Source organism: Eriocheir sinensis, unplaced genomic scaffold, assembly GCF_024679095.1.
Source record: "Eriocheir sinensis breed Jianghai 21 unplaced genomic scaffold, ASM2467909v1 Scaffold436, whole genome shotgun sequence".
In the NCBI taxonomy this organism is placed as follows: domain Eukaryota; kingdom Metazoa; phylum Arthropoda; class Malacostraca; order Decapoda; family Varunidae; genus Eriocheir; species Eriocheir sinensis.
Genome location: NW_026111761.1, coordinates 77,588 through 99,040, shown reverse-complemented (window position 1 = coordinate 99,040; position 21,453 = coordinate 77,588). Strand labels below are relative to the sequence as shown.

General features: G+C 42.2%; 1 protein-coding gene across 1 annotated transcript; it reads left to right on the top strand.

The window, feature by feature from the left end:
• Positions 1 to 15,391: 15,391 nt before the first annotated feature.
• Positions 15,392 to 16,425, top strand: LOC126992302 (putative nuclease HARBI1; the record flags this gene model as incomplete). Its single annotated transcript, XM_050850964.1, has 1 exon — positions 15,392 to 16,425. A coding segment is annotated over one exon (840 nt), but the record flags the coding sequence as incomplete, so codon positions are not given.
• Between the last annotated feature and the right edge of the window lie 5,028 nt (positions 16,426 to 21,453).

Here is a 21,453-nt window from a genome sequence, read left to right as displayed (position 1 = left end):
GGCCCGTGAGTCGGGGTCGGAGAGCGTCTCCATCACCTGCTGCAGCTGCTGGAATTTTGTCTTGGCGTTCCGGTCATTCGGGTTCTTGTCAGGGTGAATTTTGAGGGCGAGGCGGTGGTAGGCTTTCTTGATCTCCTGCAGGGTGGCCTCGGGCTTCACGCCCAGGAGCTCGTAGTGGGTTTTGTTTGCCATTGGTCCAGGTAGTGGATACACGCGTATAGGCGTTCCATTCAGCACGTCACCTCGGTGTCGGACACGCCGTTTAGGGTAGCTCGGAGTTGACATTGCATGGTCCCGAGTCTAGAGCTGGATGGCAGACCTTTAAGGGCGCAAATCACTGCGATGCTAAGGTCTCTGTAGTCACTTTACACCAAACTAACCAAGAAGCCCCACCCACTGTTACCTTAGGGGAAGGGGGAGGGGGGGGCCTCTAGGCTAAGCCTGCGCAAGATAACTATAGGGAGAAAAAAAGCTCCGAGGTGTGCGAAGCCGTCGTCAGGACCACTATGTACAGGAGGGAGCATAGGGATACATGCAGACCACAGGAAGCCAGTCGGCGTACACACGGCGCCTCCTGGGAATGGTTGATTCACCGAGCTCCCTTCCCGGCCATAAATGTGTCTAACCTCTACTGAAAATTTTCAGTGGTGTCTGCCCATTGTGTTCTATTCACCTACCACCACCTGGTCGTGAAGTAGTTCTTTGCCATTTCCTTCCTCAACCTAAATTCATCTAATCTGTATCAGTTGTTGTTTGTTCTTTTCTCTGTGTATTTTTTTATATAAGTGTTTCATCAGGAACTCCCTTGCCAATCCCTTTAACCTATTCAGAAACCCCATTTGCATCTCCTCGAAGTCTACGCCTTTGAAAAGAATGTAAGTTAAGGTTTTCAATTGTTCTCTGCTGTAAAATATAAATCCTTGGAGCAGTTTAATCATTCATTCATTCGAGTACTGATTCGAGGGAATCTATATGCATTATGTAATGGATGCACAAAGGGAAAAAAAGGATGACTCAGGTGGGACCTAATCAACAAAAGGTAAAGTTGACAGCACACCCTACAGTGCGCGTGGCGGCGGTGCTCATCTCCGTCCCGTTGGTCCTCTGAACCTGTGGTGGATAAGAATCCATTACCCCGACACGGGCCAGTGTAACATCCGGGTTTCCACATCCTGCCTTCCCCAGCTTTCCCCAGATATTCGTTCATCGACCATCCCGAAGAGGAGGATGAACAGCTGGGTGGGCTGCACTCCGACTGCCAAGGCCGGGACTCGAGCCCTGGCCCGCAGATTTGTAGTCAGGGATGCTAACCACTGCGCCGAGGGAACGCATAACCTACTCAGTGCCAGATACAGTTATTTGATTCAGGTGTTCTTGGTGTGTCGGTTCTTGCGCTTTTTACTATAAATGTCAAGACTGTTTGCGCAGATCCTGGCAGTAATACAATGGCTGCTTTTTCTTTCTTTCCCCCTTTCTCTCGTCCGTCCACACCCATAAACACACCCACTTCGATATCTTTAATTGTCCCGTGTACTCCCCCTCCCACCCACCACCACTGCTGCCACCATGAGGAGAAGGAAGAGGAGGAGGAGGAGGAAGAGGAAACATGGAAACATGAACTAGCAGGCAGCAGAAAGCCTGTTGGCCTGCTTTCAGTGATTTAATCAATCCGTTTGCCATAGGAGTGGCATGCAGGGAAGGATTAAAGTACTTGTGTATCTACTCTTGGATACGTTCAGTTCACTCCCGATGCAGGAAAGTGGCGATCAATGCGAATCTTGAAGGAGTTGATGCTCTCTGCGCTAACCACTTCTGCAGGAAGGCTGTTCCAGTGGCGAACAACTCTATTCGAGAATTAACTCCTGCCGATGTCGGCATTGCATCGCTTTGCTTGAATTGTTTTTCCGTTGTTTCTTGTTCTCAGGTTAGTTTGTAGCGTGAAGAGTTTGGAGTGATCAACGTTGCTGAGCTTTTCCAGGTACTTGAAGACTTGTATCATGTCTCCCCGCAGTCGTCTCTTTTTCAACGTGAAGAGGTTGAGTCGCTCGAGTCGCTCTTCATAGGGATTCGTCCTCAGTGATGGTATCATTTTCGTGGCGCGGCGCTGTACTCTCTCAAGTAATTCAATGTCTTTCCTGTAATTTAGAGACCAGAATTGCACGGCGTATTCCAGGTGGGGCCTTACCAGCGAATTATACAAGGATAACATAACTCCCGGCGTCTTGTATTCGAAGTTCCTCGCTATGAACCCAAGCATTTGTATTGGCTTTCTTACAGGCGGACTTGCAGTGTGTTGTTTGTTTCAAGTCACTGCTGATGGTGACCCCGAGGTCTCTTTCCTCTTGCACTACATGTAGTGGTTCGCCACCCATGTGGTATGTGTGGTTGCTGTTTCTGGATCCGATATGCATTACTTTACATTTGGTAGTGTTGAAGAACATCTGCCATTTTTCTGACCACCGAGTGATCAGGTCCAGGTCTCTCTGAATAATTTCGCAGTCTGCCGTCGTGAGGGCCTTCCACCCACCTTTGTGTCGTCGGCAAATTTTGAAAGATTGGATTTCAATCCTAGTTCTAGGTCGTTGATATATATGATGAAGATTATGGGTCCCAGCACTGACCCTTGTGGTACTCCACTTGTGACCGGGAGCCACTCGGAGGCCTGTCCGTTGAGTACAACTCTGTTTTCTTCCAGTGAGCCAGTCTTTGATCCACGCTGTCAGGTTATCGCCTAACCCCGCCGACTTGAGTTTCCTGAGGAGTCTTTCGTGTGGGACTTTGTCAAAGGCGTTTTGAAAGTCTAGATATATAACATCACTGGGGATATGATTATCCCAGTTTTCATAGATACCTTGGAAGAAGTCCAATAAATTGGTTAAGCATGAGCGCTTATTCCTGAAACCCTGCTGAGCATCGGAAATGATGTTGCTGTCTTCAAGGAACCTAAGGAGTTTGTCTCTGATGATCTTTTCGAGGATTTTTCCCGCCACTGAGGTTAAGCTGATTGGTCTGTAGTTTAGGGCCATGCTTTTGTCTCCCTTTTTGTAGATCGGTGTTACGTTCGCTTGTTTCCAGTCTTTCGGGACTTTGTTTTGTTGTAGTGACAGATTGTAGATGGCGGTGAGTGGGTGGAGGATTTGCTGCTTGAGTTCCTTGAGTAGCCTGGGTGACAAGTCGTCGGGTCCGGTGGACTTGTTTGTCTCGAGTTTGTCTAGGTACTTTTCACATCCCGTTCGTCGATTGTACCAATTTCTAGGGAGTGATTCCCATCGGTGGGGTAGGTCTCTCTGGTACGGACTGGGTGTTCTCGACCGTGAAAACAGACGCGAAGTTTTTGTTTAGGATTTCGACCATTTGTCTGCTGTCCTGTGTTAGTACGTCACTTTGTAAGAGTAGGTAGGAAGACACCTACCGAACGGGCGTGAGCTACTCCCGGTGAGGATATATGGGAAGCGAGGAGGTGCTGAAGCCCTTCAAAGACCCTTCCCATGTCCTCACTAACCGTTTCCCTTTTGTCTCATCAGAGAGTAGTTCAGCATGCTCTCTAAAGACAGTTCCTCTCTTTTACACCAAACTACATTCACAACACACACACCTTTTCCCAAAATTCAAAATTCAAAATGACGAGAAATTACCGAGCCTCAGGTCCCCACCTGTGGGGGACCATAAATTCCCAGGAGGACTCCTCTTCTGGCTGCCGACTTGAGAGGTGTCCTGATAACTCCTCGAACCTCCTCCTTATCAATTTCTGCAACATTCGCGGTCTTCGTTCTAAATTTCATTCTGTGGAACACCTTCTCTCCTCCTCTAAACCTCACCTTCTCTTCCTCATCGAAACACAGGTTTCTGAGGCTACTGACAGCAACCTCTACTCTGTTCCCTCCTACTATCTCTATCCTAAATTTCAAACCAAAGCTGGATGTTGCGCCTACGTGCGCAACGACATCACTTGCTCTCGTGCCCACGACCTTGACTCTTCTGAATTTTCTACCATCTGGCTAAGACTTCATTGTCATTCTATTACTAAATACATCTGTGCTGTCTATCTCTCACCTAACTCTACTAACTATGTAAAATTCTTTGACTATTTGAACTCAAAAGTGAAGCATATCTTGACTCACTCTCCCTTCGCTGAATCTCAATCTTAGGAGATTTCAATGTTCACCTCCAGCTTTGGCTTTCATCCTCTTTCACTGACCAGCCTGGTGAACAAGCCTACAACTTTGCTCTCCTCAACGACCTAGAGCAGTTCGTTCAGCACCCTACTCGTATTCCCGACCGTCTTGGAGACACGCTCAACATTCTATACCTCTTCCTTACCTCTAATCCTTCTGCTTACTCTGTCAAACTGTTCTCTCCGTTGGGCTCCTCCGATCATAACCTTATTTCTGTATCCTGTCCTATCGCTCCTGTACATCCCCTGGAACCACCGAAGAGGCGATGGATGCTTCTGGCATTTTGCTTCAGCTCGGTGGGACGACTTGAGGATGTACTTTTCCATTCCCGTGGAATGATTACTGCTTCCAGGAGAGAGACCCCTCTGTGTGTGCCCAGCTCATCACAGAGGTGATTGTCTCTGGAATGGAGGCATACATTCCACGTTCTTTCTCTACTCCTCATGCTAAAAAAGCTTTGGTGTAATCATGCTTGTTCTCTTGCTATTACAGATAGAGAGACAGCTCACAAAAGGTTCCAGAGCCTTCGAACACCCTTAACTTTGACCTTTACATTTCAGCCCGGAATCGTGCGAAATCTATTCTCCGACTTACCAAAACTTCTTTTATCAATAGAAAATGTCAATAACTTGCTTTTTCTAATTCTTCCCGTGACTTCTGGCATCTAGCCAAAAATATCTCCTCCAATTTCACTTCTTCCTCTTTCCCTCCTCTCCTTAACCCTGACGGCAGCAGTGCCATCTCATCTGTCTCTAAGGCTGAACTCTTCGCTCAAACTTTCTGTAAGAACTCTACCCTGGACGATTCTGGGCATATTCCTCATGCTCATCCCTCCTCTGACTCCTTTATGCCTGTTCTTAAAATTCTTCCAAATGATGTTTTCTATGGCCTCTCTGGCCTCAACTCTCAGAAGGCTTATGGACCTGATGGAGTGCCTCCTATTGTCCTTAAAAACTGTGCTTCCGTGCTGACACCCTGCCTTGTCAAACTCTTTCGTTTCTGCCTATCAACATCTACCTTTCCTTCCTGCTGGAAGTATGCCTTTGTACAGCCTGTGCCTTTGAAGGGTGACCGTTGCAATCCCTCAAACTACCGCCCTATAGCGTTACTTTCCTGTCTATCTAAAGCTTTTGAATCAATCCTTAACCGGAAGATTCAAAGGCACCTTTCCACTTCTAACCTTCTATCTGATCGCCAGTATAGGTTCCGCAAGGGGCGTTCTACTGGTGATCTCCTACTTCTTAACTGACTCTTGGTCATCCTCTCTTAGCCGTTTCGGTGAAACCTTTGCTATTGCGCTGGACATATCAAAAGCTTTTGATAGGGTCTGGCACAAATCTTTCTTTCAAACTACCCTCCTACGCTTTCTATCCTTCTCTCTGTACCTTTCTTTCCAGTTTCCTTTCTGACCGTTCTATTTCTGCTGTGGTGGACGGTCACTGTTCTTCCCCTAAACATATTAACAGTGGTGTCCCACAGGGTTCTGTCCTATCTCCCTCTCTTTCTGTTGTTCATTGATGATCTTCTTTCCAAAACGAACTGTCCTATCCATTCTTACGCCGATGACTCCACTCTGCATTACTCAACTTCTATTAATAGAAGAGCCACTCCACAGGAACTTATCGATTCAAGGCTGGAGGCAACAGAACGCTTAGCCTCAGACCTTACTATTATTTCCGATTGGGGCAAGAGGAACCTGGTGTCCTTTAACGCCTCAAAAACACAGTTTCTCCACCGATCCACTCGACACAATCTTCCAAACAACTATCCCTGTTCTTCGACAACACTCAGCTATCAACTTCTTCAACACTAAACATTCTCGGTCTATCCTTAACTCAAAATCTCAACTTGAAACTCCATATCTCATCTCTTACTAAATCAGCTTCCTCTAGGCTGCGCGTTCTGTACCGTCTCCGCCAGTTCTTCTCCCCCGCACAGTTGCTATCCATTTACAGGAGCCTTGTCCGCCCTCGTATGGAGTACGCATCTCATGACTTTAGGCGCTCCACTCAAACAGCTCTCCTTGACAGAGTGGAGTCAAAGGCTCTTCGTCTCATCAAATCTCCTCCTCATGCTGATAGTCTTCTACCTCTCAAATTGAGCCGCCATGTTGCGTCTCTTTCTATCTTCTATCGATATTTTCATGCTGACTGCTCTTCTGAACTTGCTAACTGCATGCCTCCCCCCCTCCCGCGGCCCCGCTGCACACGTCTTTCTACTCATTCTCATCCCTATACTGTCCAAACCCCTTATGCAAGAGTCAACCAGCATCTTCACTCTTTCATCTCTTACGCTGGTAAACTCTGGAACAATCTTCCTTCATCTGTATTTCCTCCTGCCTACGACTTGAACTCTTTCAAGAGGAGGGTATCAGGACACCTCTCCTCCCGAAATTGTCCTCTCTTTTTGGACACTCCTTCGATCTCTATTCAGGAACAGTGAGTAGCGGGCTTTTTTATATAAATTTTTATTTACGCCCTTGTACTGTCTCCTTAGCTGTAAAAAAAAAAAAAAAACTTACATCTTTTAGGGGACCGATATTGCCTTTTGTCTTCTTTTTGGTTCTTATATACGTGAAGAACTTTTTCGGGTTGGACTTGGCTTCGCTCGCAATCTGCTTTTCATTGTCGCGTTTACGCTGGCGAATGAGAAGCTTTGATGGTACTGTTCGCGTGCCTCGTCAGTGCTGTTTTCCTTTAGCAAGTTGTATTTTCTGTTCTTTAAATTAATCGCCGGTCGAACTTGGGTAGTCATCCATGGTGGGCTTATGGCATTATTTGTTCTAGTCTTCATGGGAACAGTTGTTCTCTCTACCTCTAGGAGTTTGTTCTTGAAGCCGTTCCACGCGCCCCCAACAGGAGTGAGGTTCATGGGTTCCCAAATTGTCTGGGTTAGCAGCTCACGAGCGAAATTAAAATTGGATTTTTTGTAGTCTGAGATCTTGGACGTGTTTCCGGTGAGTTCATGGACTGTTCTGATCTTTAGTCGAATTAGGTGATGATCGCAACCACTCATTTTTCGCCGACCTGACATTCACGTGTGGGATCGGAATCACTCACGAGTACTAGGTCTAATAAGTTATTTTCCCTTGTCGGTTGGGTAACAATCTGAGTTAGAAAAGTGTCCTCTAACATTTCGAGCAATCTGTTACCCTCCCGATCTCCAATCATCGTGGTCCAGTCAATGTTGGAACAGTTAAAGTCCCCGATAATGACTGATTGTTTGTTTTGTGTTATGGTGGGAATTTCCTCATACACAGCTGCGTCGTCCGCTGCTTGTTGCTTTGGAGGTCTGTAAACGGTTCCAATCGTTATTTTGTTGTGCTTGCTAGTCTCCAGTTCAACACATACAGTGTCATATTTCTCTGAGTCCCCTTTGGTTATTTTCACGGCCGGGTATTTGTTCTTGACGTATCATATAACACCTCCTCCTTTCTTGTGAAGTCTGGATACTTTCGTATCCTGGAATTGAGAATTCGGTCATTAGGTGGTCAGAGATGGCCCACGTTTCGGTGATGGCAATCACGTCCGGTCTTTCTACGTCAACGTAGGTAAGTAACTCATTCCGTTTAGGTATTAAGGTCCGCGCGTTGGTGTATTTTTTTTTTTACAACAAAGGAGACAGTTCAAGGGCACACAAAAAACATTAATAAAAAAAGCCCGCTACTCGCTGCTCCCAAAAAAGAATCAAAAGAGGTGGCCGAAAGAAAGGTCAATTTCGGGAGGAGAGGTGTCCTGATACCCTCCTTTTGAAAGAGTTCAAGTCGTAGGCAGGAGGAAATACAGATGAAGGAAAATTGTTCCAGAGTTTACCATCGTGAGGGATGAAAGAGTGAAGATGCTGGTTAACTCTTGCATAAGGGGTTTAGACAGTATAGGGATGAGCATGAGTAGAAAGTCGTGTGCAGCGGGGCCGCGGGAGGGAGGCATGCAGTTAGCAAGTTCAGAAGAGCAGTCAGCGTGGAAATATCGATAGAAGATAGAAAGAGGCAACATCGCGGCGGAATTTAAGAGGTGAAAACTAGCAGTAGGAGGAGGAGAGCTGATGAGACGAAGAGCCTTAGGGTGGTATTGCTAGACGGAAGGTCGAGGACAAGTTACTTCCCATGAAGTGAAGTCGTTACTGAGAGTACTTGAAATGCCCGCCAAAATACTGGAACATGGTCGAGTGTCGAGGACACGGGTACCCCCGTGTCTTCGTCGAAATCGTGATTTAAATTGTTATCAGAATTTAGACTGAATGTAAAAATACAATAAATTATAAAATAAATTTTCGGGAAAAAAATATCCTATTAGGCAGAACACTAGTGTTTCTCTGATAACAGTACCCGTTCCGCGTTTTACAAGAATAAGGGCCGATTCAGACTATACGGTTCGTCTCCGTACGGTTCCGTTCCGTTTGCGTTCCGTCAAAATGTTGCTGTGTTCACACCATACATCTAGGATGCGGTCAGTCAGCGTGCGGCTGTTGCTCCGGCATGGCGTCAAGAAAATTTTGTGTGCAGGAGCTCACTGCAATTGCTCTTCTTTTAGATGAAGACGAGGAGGATAGAGTTAAAGCTAAGAAGAAGAGATTATGGGTACACGAGTGCCAAAGGAAAAGGAAGTCAGAGGGTGAATTTTGGACTCTGTACAAAGAATTAGACGACGATGAAACGAAGTTTTATCAGTATTTCAGAATGACTAAATCCAAGTTCAACTATTTGCTTCAAAAAGTTAACGAGGATTTGATCAAGAGCAACACCTGCCTTCAGGAGGCTATTTCACCGAGGGAGAGGTTAGCTGTTTGCTTGAGGTTAGTGGCATACTCAATTTGTTTGTAAATTAGTTTATTACACAAATCACCATGAAAACTATCAGAACACATAGCCTCAAAAAAGTTATTCCTTTCAAACTTTAAATAAAACTTTATGAACTGGCACGTAGAAAATAAATTTTAGTTCCATTTAAGCTGCTATGTTCCCATGTACTCTTTTCATGATTACCGGTAATATTTTCTTGATTTCTTATAATAATAAACATCAAGAACCATTCATAATAAAATAAAAAATGTTTCATTGCTACACACTTCAAAATAAAAAATAAAACATTTAAAGGTATGCCTTGCACGCTGTCAAGTAGCTACTTTTGCCACGAAATAGCACAAAAGAAAGTTTGTTTTTATACCATTATACTAGCATGACTGCAAGGGCTTTTCTTCATGATTACTATTATATTTACCATGATTGCTTAAAATAGTAAAGACATCCAGAATCTTTCACAATAAACTAAAGAATGTTTTTTGCCACATATTAATTGTTTATATCATTGACACTTGAAGCTGTGAACAAAATAGTAACAAAACTTACTTTACATCATGTAATACTGGGCATCTGAGCTACAAGCTGATGTGTTTCCTGGTGACTGAACTGGGACTTGAACCACTGTCTCAGTTCCTGTGTTTAATGGCACTTGGGCATCAAGTTGTTTCATTTCTAAATCAGAGACTATTGAAAGCACTTGTGTTTTACATATATTTTTATAATAAGGTGAAAATGTTTTTACCGTTGAAGCCATACTTTGGAAGAATAAGTCAATCGGGTCTGTAGGCTTTTCTTTATTCTCACTGTTGTTTTCCACTAAATATTTCATCAAAACTGATGAAGCTGTTTCAGGTGTGTTTACGTGCTTACTAGATGAACGTCTAACTGTGGCTTTACTTTTGATACAACCCTTTGCTGAGTTCACTACGTGACGTGTTTGAGATGGAATATTTTCACATTGTTCCTGTTCTGTAGCACCCAATATATCATCTTCTCTTTCGGCATTCTCTGGTTCAACGTTACTACCATCATCAAGGTTGCCCACGGTGTCTCTCTCACGTAGATAAGGTTTGACAAAAGAAATTTCGTCAGCATATCTCCATTTAGGTACGCTGACTGCTTCCTGGCCGCTCTTTGTAGTGCATCTTTTCAAATATCTCCTATACTGGTCTCTAAGTGAGTTCCATCGTAATTTGCATTCCTGACCTGAAAATGATAAGAGATCATTCAGTATTTACATACTTAAAATTTTTAGCGTTTGATACGTAGAATATCACTTCGGACATAATAATACCTATACCGGAAGAAAAAATACGCGGTACTGTATGGTCTACTACTACTACTACTACTACTACCACTACTCTCTCTCTCTCTCTCTCTCTCTCTCTCTCTCTCTCTCTCTCTCTCTCTCTCTCTCTCTCTCTGTTCAGTAACTGCATCTTTGATTTCTTCTCCAGGTTCCTGGCGACCGGCGATAGCTTTAGAACCATAGCGTTTAGCTATCGTCTTGGTCACTCTACTGTTCACAGCATTGTTCAGGAGGTCTGTGCATCTATTATCAAGAGGCTAAAAGCTGAGGTTATGCCCAAGCCTACAGAGGAGACATGGAAGAACATTGCTGCAGAGTTCTGGAATTTATGGCAATTTCCAAATTGTGTTGGTGCCATAGATGGAAAACATGTAAAGCTTCAGGCACCACCAAACAGTGGTTCACTGTTTTATAACTACAAGCATACTTTTTCTGTTGTTTTGCTTGCACTCGTGGATGCCAATTACAAATTTGTAGTGGTTGATATAGGGTCATACGGAAAGAACAGTGATGGAGGCATCTTCTCTCATTCAAAGTTCGGTGAACAGTTAGAAAAAGGCGCTCTCAACATACCCCCTCCTGCACAGCTACCTGACTCATCTTGCATGACACCTTACGTCATTGTTGGAGATGAAGCTTTCCCCTTGAAAACTTACCTCTTGAGACCTTATCCCGGCTCACAAGCCAGTGATGATGATCAGAAAAGGCTCTTTAATTTTAGGCTCTCACGTGCAAGAAGGGTTGTTGAGAACGCGTTTGGGATACTGAGCCAGAGGTTTAGAATATACCAAAGGACACTAAATTTGTTACCTGATAATGCAGATAATGTAATATTTGCAACTTGCATTTTGCACAACTACTTGCGTGACAATGCTCCTGATGTCACAAACATGAATGTCACTAATAATGGAAGCTCTTTAGAGGAAATAGCTAGACAGGGAGGAAATGCTCCACAAGGTGCATTCCTTGTACGAGAGAAATTTAGGGAATTCTTGAGCAGTCCTGCTGGTTCTCTTCCATGGGCTTAAGCATGATTGATAGATGAAGGTAGCAATTGCAGAATGTAGAAATGAATAAGAAATAGAAGCGGATATAGAATGATAAGGAATAAGATACAATTAGGCTATGATTTTGTGTAATAAAGTTTACTGTCTTACCTGATTTTTTTAATTCCTCTCCAATGGATTTCCATATCTTTTCTTTCACATAATTGTCAGTGTATTTTCTGTTGCTCATGTCATAGAGCTCCTCGTAGCCTCTGACCAATTCTATTAACTTTTCGTCGCTCATGACTGCTTCACTGCAAAGTAAACAAAAAGTTTTCACAGACTGAAGGTAAGTCGCGTCCTCTCCCCTCTGTAACCGCAACGTGACTGATACGTAACGGTGTTCACACTTGCGGCTGGAATGCGGAACGTTTCCGTTACGTATACGTTCCGTCCGTCAGAGATTTCTTCCAGACGTATCCCATACGTACGAACGGAAGCCGTACGGAAGACGGACGGAGACGGAACGTATGGTGTGAACAGCTTCATTTGATTTCAGTGTAACAATAATTAACGAACGGAAGCCGTACGGAAACGAAACGTATCTGAACCGTATAGTCTGAATCGGCCTTAAGGCGTCGTGACGACAACAAGCTCCCCCCTCCGGCCTGGCGTCACGCGGGAGAGGAAGGCTGCCGCCATTACTACAATTCATCATCCATATACAGGTAAGACCAAGCGTATTTTCCCGGCTGTGAATGATTGTTTAGTGTTTACAACTTGCTGGAAGGCTGACAGGAGGCTCGCCTTTCATCGCCATGCCGTAGCCCCAACAAAATGTATTATTACACCCGGGTGAGGGAGCTTGACAGGATGTATAATCTTATTATTCGTGCTTGGTAATACTAAGAGGTCTCCGTGGTCTAGTGGTCAGCGTGGCTGACTACTACTACGCGGCCCCGTGTCCGAATCATGACCCGAGGAGTCAGCGTGCTGCTCACCCAGCTGTTCATCCTCCCTCTCGGGCTGGTTGATAAATGGGTACCTGGGGAAACCTGGGGAAGGTAAACTGTGGTAACCCGGATGTCACACTGGCCCTGTGTCCCGGGGTGTTGGGCTCCCTCCTACCACAGGCTCACGTGTTCATGCAACGGAGAACCCACGCGCAGCTCAGCTATAGCGTGTGCCCCAACTTTACCTTAACTTTGGTAATACTACAGTGAGCCTGACGCCAGTAAACCTCAATAAGTATGAATTGTGAATGCTATGAAATAGGTCAAGGAAGCAGCCTTCATTACTGAGCCTGCCCACCCCAGCATGGCCAATATTAATATTTCACACCATTATGGGGAATAATTACATTGGCCATCTAAGCTCAAGCTTATATTCAGACAGACCTTGATGCTTAAGTTCCACTTCAAATGAAAATAATCCTTGATGAGGGTGATGACACAAAAGATTAAATATAATTTTTATTACAGAAAAAGCAGCAATGGCAGCCTACAGACACCTGCTACGTAGAGTGGCTCACGTGGGACAATGGGAAGACCTGGCCATCAGGAGGAGAACCCGTTTGTTCAGGAGCCGTAGGGATCCCTTTGAAATGTACTCGGAAGAGGAGTTCACTCAACGCTTTCGGCTCTCCAAGCAAGTCACCCTGGATCTCTTATCAAAATCCAGCACCTATTGCCAGATTCTACCAGGAAAAGAGGTAAGCTTAAAATATCATGGGTCTGAAAATAGAAAAATGCCATTCTTTACAGGTACTTTAATCAGACCTGATCAAGCTGTGGCTAGCAAGATTAATGTACTGATGCTTAACTGCAACAGGAGCCGATTCAGGAAAAAGTTTGCCGGAGGCCGATTGTTGAAAAGTCCGATGAAATTGCCTACCACACAATTTGGAATGTTCTGCGAGTTTTGTTGTTATAGCCGCAGCGCACTTCTGAGCTAGTTTCCAGTATTCGCTCAGGACCATGGGGGGGCGGCCCCTGGGTCCCCCTTTAGATCTGCCAACGAACCACAACCATAAACAGGGACAGCCCTGATAGTTCTCAAATTATACGAGGTGCCAAAGTCACAGATCCATACCCTAGTTATTCTCAGCTATGTAAAAATATGTCTACATATATGTCTATGATTTTTTTGTCAAATTATCATTCTTAAGGAATAAATGTTTATTTCATATTTCCTAGCGATAGAGTTTAGGTCAAAGCAAACAATTCAGTTCAACATATCTTTTGACACACTTTTCTAACATGAGTTTCTGTTGTCAGCCATAATTTCTGTGGGGGGTGGGGGCTACAGCCCCTCCAATGTTTTTCAATCAGCCTTAAAATGCCCCTAAAAGTGCCTATTTACAAAATATTCCCTCACCTGCACATCCTTGCTTCGATCGCTACCCTCTTCCCCCGCCCACCTCATGAAACTATGATGCCTTATAGACCCCTGCAAAAATCTGCAAAAATTATGGGCTTGGTTATTGATTGGTTGAAAAGTAGGATAAGGCAGTCATCCACATTCTCAGTGAAAGTAAGGTGAAGGTAGGGGCACATACTATAGTTGCACATGGCCTGAGTGCTGACCTCTGTCACATTAGCACTATAGCCTGTGGTGGATATGAACCCATTACCCCAAAAGAGAGGGCAGGTGTAACATCTGGGTTACCACAGGTTTCCACAGGTACCCATTAATTTGACAGGCACAAGAGGGAGAATGAACAGTTGGGTGAGGTGCACACCGACTGGGATTTGAACCTAGATCTGTGGATTTGTAGCTTGGCACGATAACCACATCACCATGGAGGTGCAGTCATCAGGAATTATTATTATTGCTATTGTTGTTATTATTATTATTATTATTATTATTATTATTATTATTATTATTATTATTATTATTATTATTTATTGTTATTATAATTATAATTATTATTATTTTCATTATTATTAATTAATTTATTATTATTATTATTATATATTTTTTTATAATTATACATAATTATTATTATTTTCATTATTATTAATTAATTTATTATTATTATTATTATTATTATTATTATTATTATTATTATTATTATTATTATTATTTACTGTTATAATTATTGTTATTATTTTCATTATTATTAATTAATTTATTATTATTATCATTATTATTATTATTATTATTATTATTATTATTATTATTATTATTATTATTATTATTACTATTATTTATTATTATTGTTATAATTATTATTATTATCATTATTATTATTATTATTATTATTATTATTATTATTATCACTATTATTATTATTATTATTATTATTATTATTATTATTATTATTATTATTATTATTATTATTTTTGTTATTATTATTAGCATTATTATTTTCATTATTATTATTATTATTATTATTATTATTAATATTATCATTATTATTATTATTAATATTATCATTATTATTATTATTAATATTATTATCAGCCTGTTTCCGGATGTCAGGAGTATACTGGGCCCTGGGAGAACCTTCTTTTCTCTTGTAGGTACACACCATCCCGAAACAAAACAGAAGTGTGTACCATTTATGTAGCTGTGGTCTCTTGTACCCCATTATGGTGGTCTCAATTACCCCATGTTATATAAAGATCAATACAAAGTAAACATTAACATTGATCACCTCCACATTGGCTGTATACTTACATAGGATGCCTGGCTACAGATCACAGAAATTGGACTTGGCTGAGGGACACGGCTTGTGTACAGCACACCTTAGCGTTACTGGGTCACATTCCTCGAATATACATACACAAATGAATAGGAATGAGGGGTACTTGTGGAATGAGTGAAAAGATGTGGTTTACATTTTCAGATCTTATGTACTTGAATGTCTACAAAACAGAAGTTAACAAAACAGTCCGACCTATTATTTTTTTTTTTGTTTAATTTTTAAAAGAAATTTCCTTAGCTGGTCTCAGTTGCCCCAGGTGGTCGCAATAGCCCCGTTCTATGGTGTGTGTATATATATATATATATATATATATATATATATATATATATATATATATATATATTTATATATATATATATATATATATATATATATATATATATATATATATATTCTGATAAATATTTCTTTCTTACAGGGCTTCCAATCCCACCACGTCTCCAGCTGCTGGTAACCCTCCGCTACTATGCCACTGGGAGCTTCCAGCTTGACATGGGGGATTGCTGTGACATGTCGCTGCCCAGTGTATCTACCTGTGTCAAGACTGTGACCAGTGCAATCTGCCAGCTAGCAGGGGACTACATAAAGTTCCCCAGTCCTGCTGAAGAACAGGATGTCATGCGACAATTTGCCGAGGTAGCTGCCATGCCAGGAGTTATTGGATGTGTAGATGGTGTACACATCCCAATCATCAGTCCAGGTGGAGAAGATGCAGAACTTTACCGCTGCAGGAAAGGCTTTTTTTCATTGAATATAATGGGGGTCTGCAACTCATCCATGCTCTTCACAAATCTGGTCGTGAACTGGCAAGGTAGTGCACATGATGCCCGCATCTTCAGTGAGTCTGTTTTGTGTGCTACTCTGGAGGAAGGGCAGTACAGAGGATACTTGTTGGGGGATTCGGGCTATGCCTGTAAAAGCTACCTTTTAACTCCCATTCGAATTCCTCGTACTGTTAAGGAGAGGCATTACAATGCCTCTCACATCAAAACAAGGAACCTGATCGAGAGAACGTTCGGGATTTGGAAGAAAAGATTTGCTATTCTCTCAAAGCCAATGAGAACAGCACTCTCAACATCAAAAAAAATTGTGACTGCATGTGCCATCCTGCACAATATTGCAATCCTCAACAAACTCCCCATTGACATGCCAGAAGAAGAACTTGAGCCCATCAACATAGACATACTTGCAGATTATGATGTAGGCACTGGAAATGCTCGCAGAGCTTCCATTGTTGAGAGATTCTTTTAGATCTTCTGTGGATGTCAAAATGTACACCATTGAGTGCTGGCAATGGAACCCAGGCTTCTGGATAGGAGTCAGGGCAGCAAGCCAACCGAGCCATCGATGATTTAAAAGTTCTCCGTCTAGTCCAAGACCTACACTGCCCATGGTGCCTCACACAGCCTAACACACCAGAACATTTCCTGCTCCACTGCCCAAGATTCCACTCCTCCACACCAACCTCAAATTAAGCATCCCTAACCAGACTCAACATCCACAGGCCAACTTTACATAGAAGGCCTGCTGGGCAGCGACACCCTCAGCCCCAACACTGCCTTCCAAGCCCTCAAGTCTATGCAGACCTTCCTACAGAAGTCCTGGCAACTCAATAGGATCTAACCCCTCCTGCTGACACATCGACAGAATAACAACATCCGCTAACATTTCCCACTGATGGGGCTCAGGAGGCAGTGGTCCCACAGCCTAACCAGCCCCATAAAACACCCCAGAAAAAGATGATCCCAGAGGCCACTTCTCTGGCACTGTATCTGACATCCTCGCCCCCACTGTGGATATGCAGGAAAGGTGACTTCGCCCACACTCATGGTGGCTGGAAATGCTTTTATTTAACCCACAGTAGCACATGCGGTGCTATATATATTAGAGGAACTGCAATAACACATTGAAAATTCAGTAATCTACATGACAAAATTTTTCACTATTATTGCAGTTTTCTAATGTAAATATATACTACAGGTGGCATTATGGGTTGACTAAAAGCGATTAAAAGCGTTTCCAGCTACCATGAGTGTGAGCGAGGTCACTTTCCTTCATATCCACAGTAGGGGCCAGGGTGTCAGGTATAGTGCTGCATAAGTGGCCCTTGGCATGGTGACCTCAGTAGCTCAGTTGGGTTGATTTATACACAGATAGCCCAGGTTTGATCTTTTTTTTTCCCAGCCTATAGTGCTTTTAGGCTTTCTTGAGAGACCTGGATGGTAGTCGGCCCTAGCCCGTCATGATGCAGGCAAGTGTTTTATAGTGGCGCCGTCTTTTCTTGGTGTGGTGGTTGGTCACAGTGGTGTACATTTTGAGATCTTTATTGTAGTTTCTCTAATAATAAGTTATGTCTGTTCAGAAAATGAAAATAGCTTGTAAGATTTTGCATAAATATTTTCCGATCAAAATTTACAGTCTCTTTAATTTGTTCATTTCCTGCCTGAAGCCTATACGTACATAATCATGATATAAATAAATGAACAAAAATATTTATCAAACATCACTGAATATAATGTATTTCCTACTACAACTACTACTACTAACACTAGTTAATGTTGGCAATATATGCTAAAATGCTGATGATACAGAGATTGGCAGAGTAATTGAGTCGGATCGGGTCGCTAGTATTCTCCAGGATGAACTAGACAGATTGCGTGAATGGGCAGGGAAGTGGCAGATGGAGTTCAATGTCTGGAAGTGCAAAGAATGGGCTAATCACTCTGACGTAATATTCTTGATGTATAAATAAAAACCCACACTGGCAGACGATAGTTATATTTTTAACTAAACAGTTTCGGTGGACACTGCCACCATCTTCAGTGGTGTAAAGAAAGACCACTGAAGATGGTGGCAGTGTTGGTTTTTATTTATACATCTGGAAGTGCAGTACTCTGAGTGTATATGGGAACAACCCTCATAATTATTGGTTAAATGACACTCCCTAAGAAGATCAAGGTGTGAGAGGAATTCAGGATCTTGATGACCTCTGATCTCCATCTAAGAGCACAATGCATTCATCCTAGATATTGTGCAAATAGGGTATTGGGATTCATTTCAAGGAGAGTAAGCAACAAGTGCTGATGTCATCAAGCTATATTTAGCATTAGTTAGATCTTATCATGATAATGTGTTTTTTTCTGGTCACCTTCATAATTGTAGAATGGGTATCAAAATGTTAGAATTGGTACAGTGGAGGATGACAAAGATGATTTACGGGTTAAAAAACTTGACATATGAGGAGACTCGAACAGTTAATTAAACTTGCATTTTCTAGAGAGGCAAAGGGTGCAAGGAGACTTGATCGAAGTTTATAAATGGATGAAGGGCTTTAATAAGGGGGATATTTATAAGGTTCTGATGGTAAGAGAGCTGGGTAGGACATGTAATAATGGGTTTAAATTTGATAAATTCAGATTCCACAGGGTCATAGGCAAAAAATACTTTACCAACAAGAGAATGAGTGGAACAGGCCTGGCCTTCATGTTATGAGAGTCAATAAGATGAACACATTAATAAAATGTTTAGATAAATTCATAGGTAGTGATGTTGGGGGGAGCTTACATGCTAACGGTGAAGAAGACTGGTGGTGGCCCTCCTCAATCACCTCCCAAGCTTTCCGAAGAACACGAGGCCGTTGCCTCCATGATTTCTGGAGAACTCAGTATGGGCGAGTGTGTCCTTGACACTCTTACAATACAAGATGGGCATGCAGTTGATGAGGCAGGCAATCCCATCATGGATGTTACTCTCCGGCATTCCCCAAACTGTCCAAAAATTTGGCTTTGCAGGTGTCTGCTGCCTCACGGATATGATGCCAAGTCTCCGTGAAGACATCTAGCTGCCGCTGCAACACCTCCCTGTGAAACTGGTACAGTTTCATCTGTTGGTCGTGCTCCTCTGGTCTGTTGAAGAAGGAGTTGGTGATACTCATCCTGCTGCTTCCGACAGGCCTGGTACTCTGCATCAAATTTCCTCCTCTGCCGTGGGGCAGCAGAAGAGGAGGCCACATTACATGTAAATGTAGTTAGTGATGGTGCAGTGGATGCAGAGGATGAAGCTTCTGGCTGGAAAGATGTAGAAGCACTAGGAGGTGCAGGTGCTTCAGCACATTCAGCGGCAGAAGTAGCAGAGGGGACCTCTGTCGGTGGCAGTTTTCCACTCACAGCTGTGAAATAATACAATGCATTATCAGTCATACTTATACATGAAAGATGATGTGACTCGGGAAATTTCTTCCTTCAATAACAATGTTAGCTTCTTTTCTTATAATACTTGAAAAAACACTACCCCATCAATAAAGGCACCAGAGGGAATTTGATATCTATTGCATTTATAGTTATTTAAATTTAATCCTAGACTGGGCCCCTCAGAGCTTGTTCCCAGAAATGAGTAACTTATCTATCTATATCTATATCTATCTATCTATCTCTCTCTCTCTCTCTCTCTCTCTCTCTCTCTCTCTCTCTCTCTCTCTCTCTCTCTATATATATATATATATATATATATATATATATATATATATATATATATATATAAAAATATATAAATATATATATATATATATATATATATATATATATATATATATATTTTTTTTTTTTGCATATCTTTTAACCTAAACCAGTGTATCAAAAAGTGAAAATTGATGATGAGAATAACAATGATAGTATTTATATGCAGCACCAGAACAAGAATGCAGAAAGCTGGATAATATAATGTGATATACTTTCAAGCAATGATTAACTTACTGAAAGTAACATCCATGATGGGAGTGCCTGCCTCATCCACTGGATGCCCATCTTGAATGGCAAGAGTGTCAAAGACATCCTCGCCCATGTTGAGTTCTCCAGAGATCATGGAGGCAACAGTCTCATGTTCTTCTGTAAACTTGGGAGGTGATGGAGGAGGGGCACCACCAGTCCTCTTCACCTTCAGCTTGTAGGCTCTCTCTTCCTTTTTCACACTGCAATGAAACATGATTTTAATAACAATAATATATCAAAGGCATACTGAATTGTAAACCCTTTAACAATACACCTCTGCAATGCAGTGGTTCGAGTCCCTAACAATGAATCTGCGGGCCTGGGCAGTTGGCATGCAGCCACCCAGCCGTTCATCCTTCCTTTCACCCGGGTACCTGGGGCCACCAGGGAAAGTAAACTGTGGTAACCCAGATGTTACACTGGTACTGTATCTGGTTTATGGGTTGTCTCATGACAGGCTCAAAGGATCAATGGGATGGAGATGAGCACTGCCACCACCAGCAGCTATAGCGTGTGCTCCCAACTTAACCTTTTCCTTTACCTTTTTTTACCCTTTGACCAAATATAGTAAAGAGCATTGGAAACAACTTGTTGTACCAAAATTGATATTAGTGTTGCAGATTTAATATTCTAGTGCCTATTAATATTAATAGTGTTTGCATTAAAGATACATTGCTATTCAATTAGGTTGATAACATGGGATTATTTTAGTTTGAATATAGCTCTTAACTAACAAAGCAAGAATTAATGGGTTGCTATTTGATCAGCAATGGTATAATATTATCATATGTAAGAGCTACACCTGCTCTATGCTTATTGCTATTATAAAAGTATTAATTTCTTTTTGCCTTACAAATAACATGTAATAACAATGAAAAATAACTATAGCCTATTTTTAATGCATTATGATTATTTTGGATCTGGAGAACACATTATTAGTGTAATCTGTGTCTCAAAAGGTGAAAAGTTGATCATTTTAATCATCACCCAAACACTGGAGTGGATAGGTATTTATCAAAGGGGGGCACATCTGAGTATGGGAGGGCACTAGACAAGTGAAGCTCCGCGGCATTCTGATGCCACACAGAATGTTACAAGGGCACATTCTAAGATCATATTAATGGTGGGTATAAAGGCATGGTCGATGGGGTGCAGTATGTTAATTCTCAGGGGAGGGAGTGGCATGACCCCAGTTGCTTCGCAACCGCACGCTGAGGTGGAAGCATTTTCCCGTGACCCCGTGATGCAAGAACTATATTGTAATTCACAGTAAGAGCATTTATTATTTTATTGCTAAATTGAGGCAGCGACGCCGCGCTGTCTGTGCTGGTGGTGTTTTGAATCTCCCGCTAACAATACATGTTCCAACACTATTCACCACCCCATAGTAACTTTATTCTGATGGAATGTCCACCGACACCTCCTACATAATGCAACCACATACTCATACGTGAAACATGCTGCCTGTCATCAGAACGGGGTGAATTGTCTTGCCTAGTTGGCTGTTACAACCACTAAGTTAAAGCGAGAATAATATATACCAAACTATACTACCAATACATATTATAATAGCGGTTATTTTTTTAGATACGATGGCAAAATATAATTGTTTAGTCGGTCATCATATGAAACTGGCAATATAATTAAGCAAGCTGTATAGTATTTGCCTTTATCTTTCCAATGATATGCCGAATATTTGCTACAATG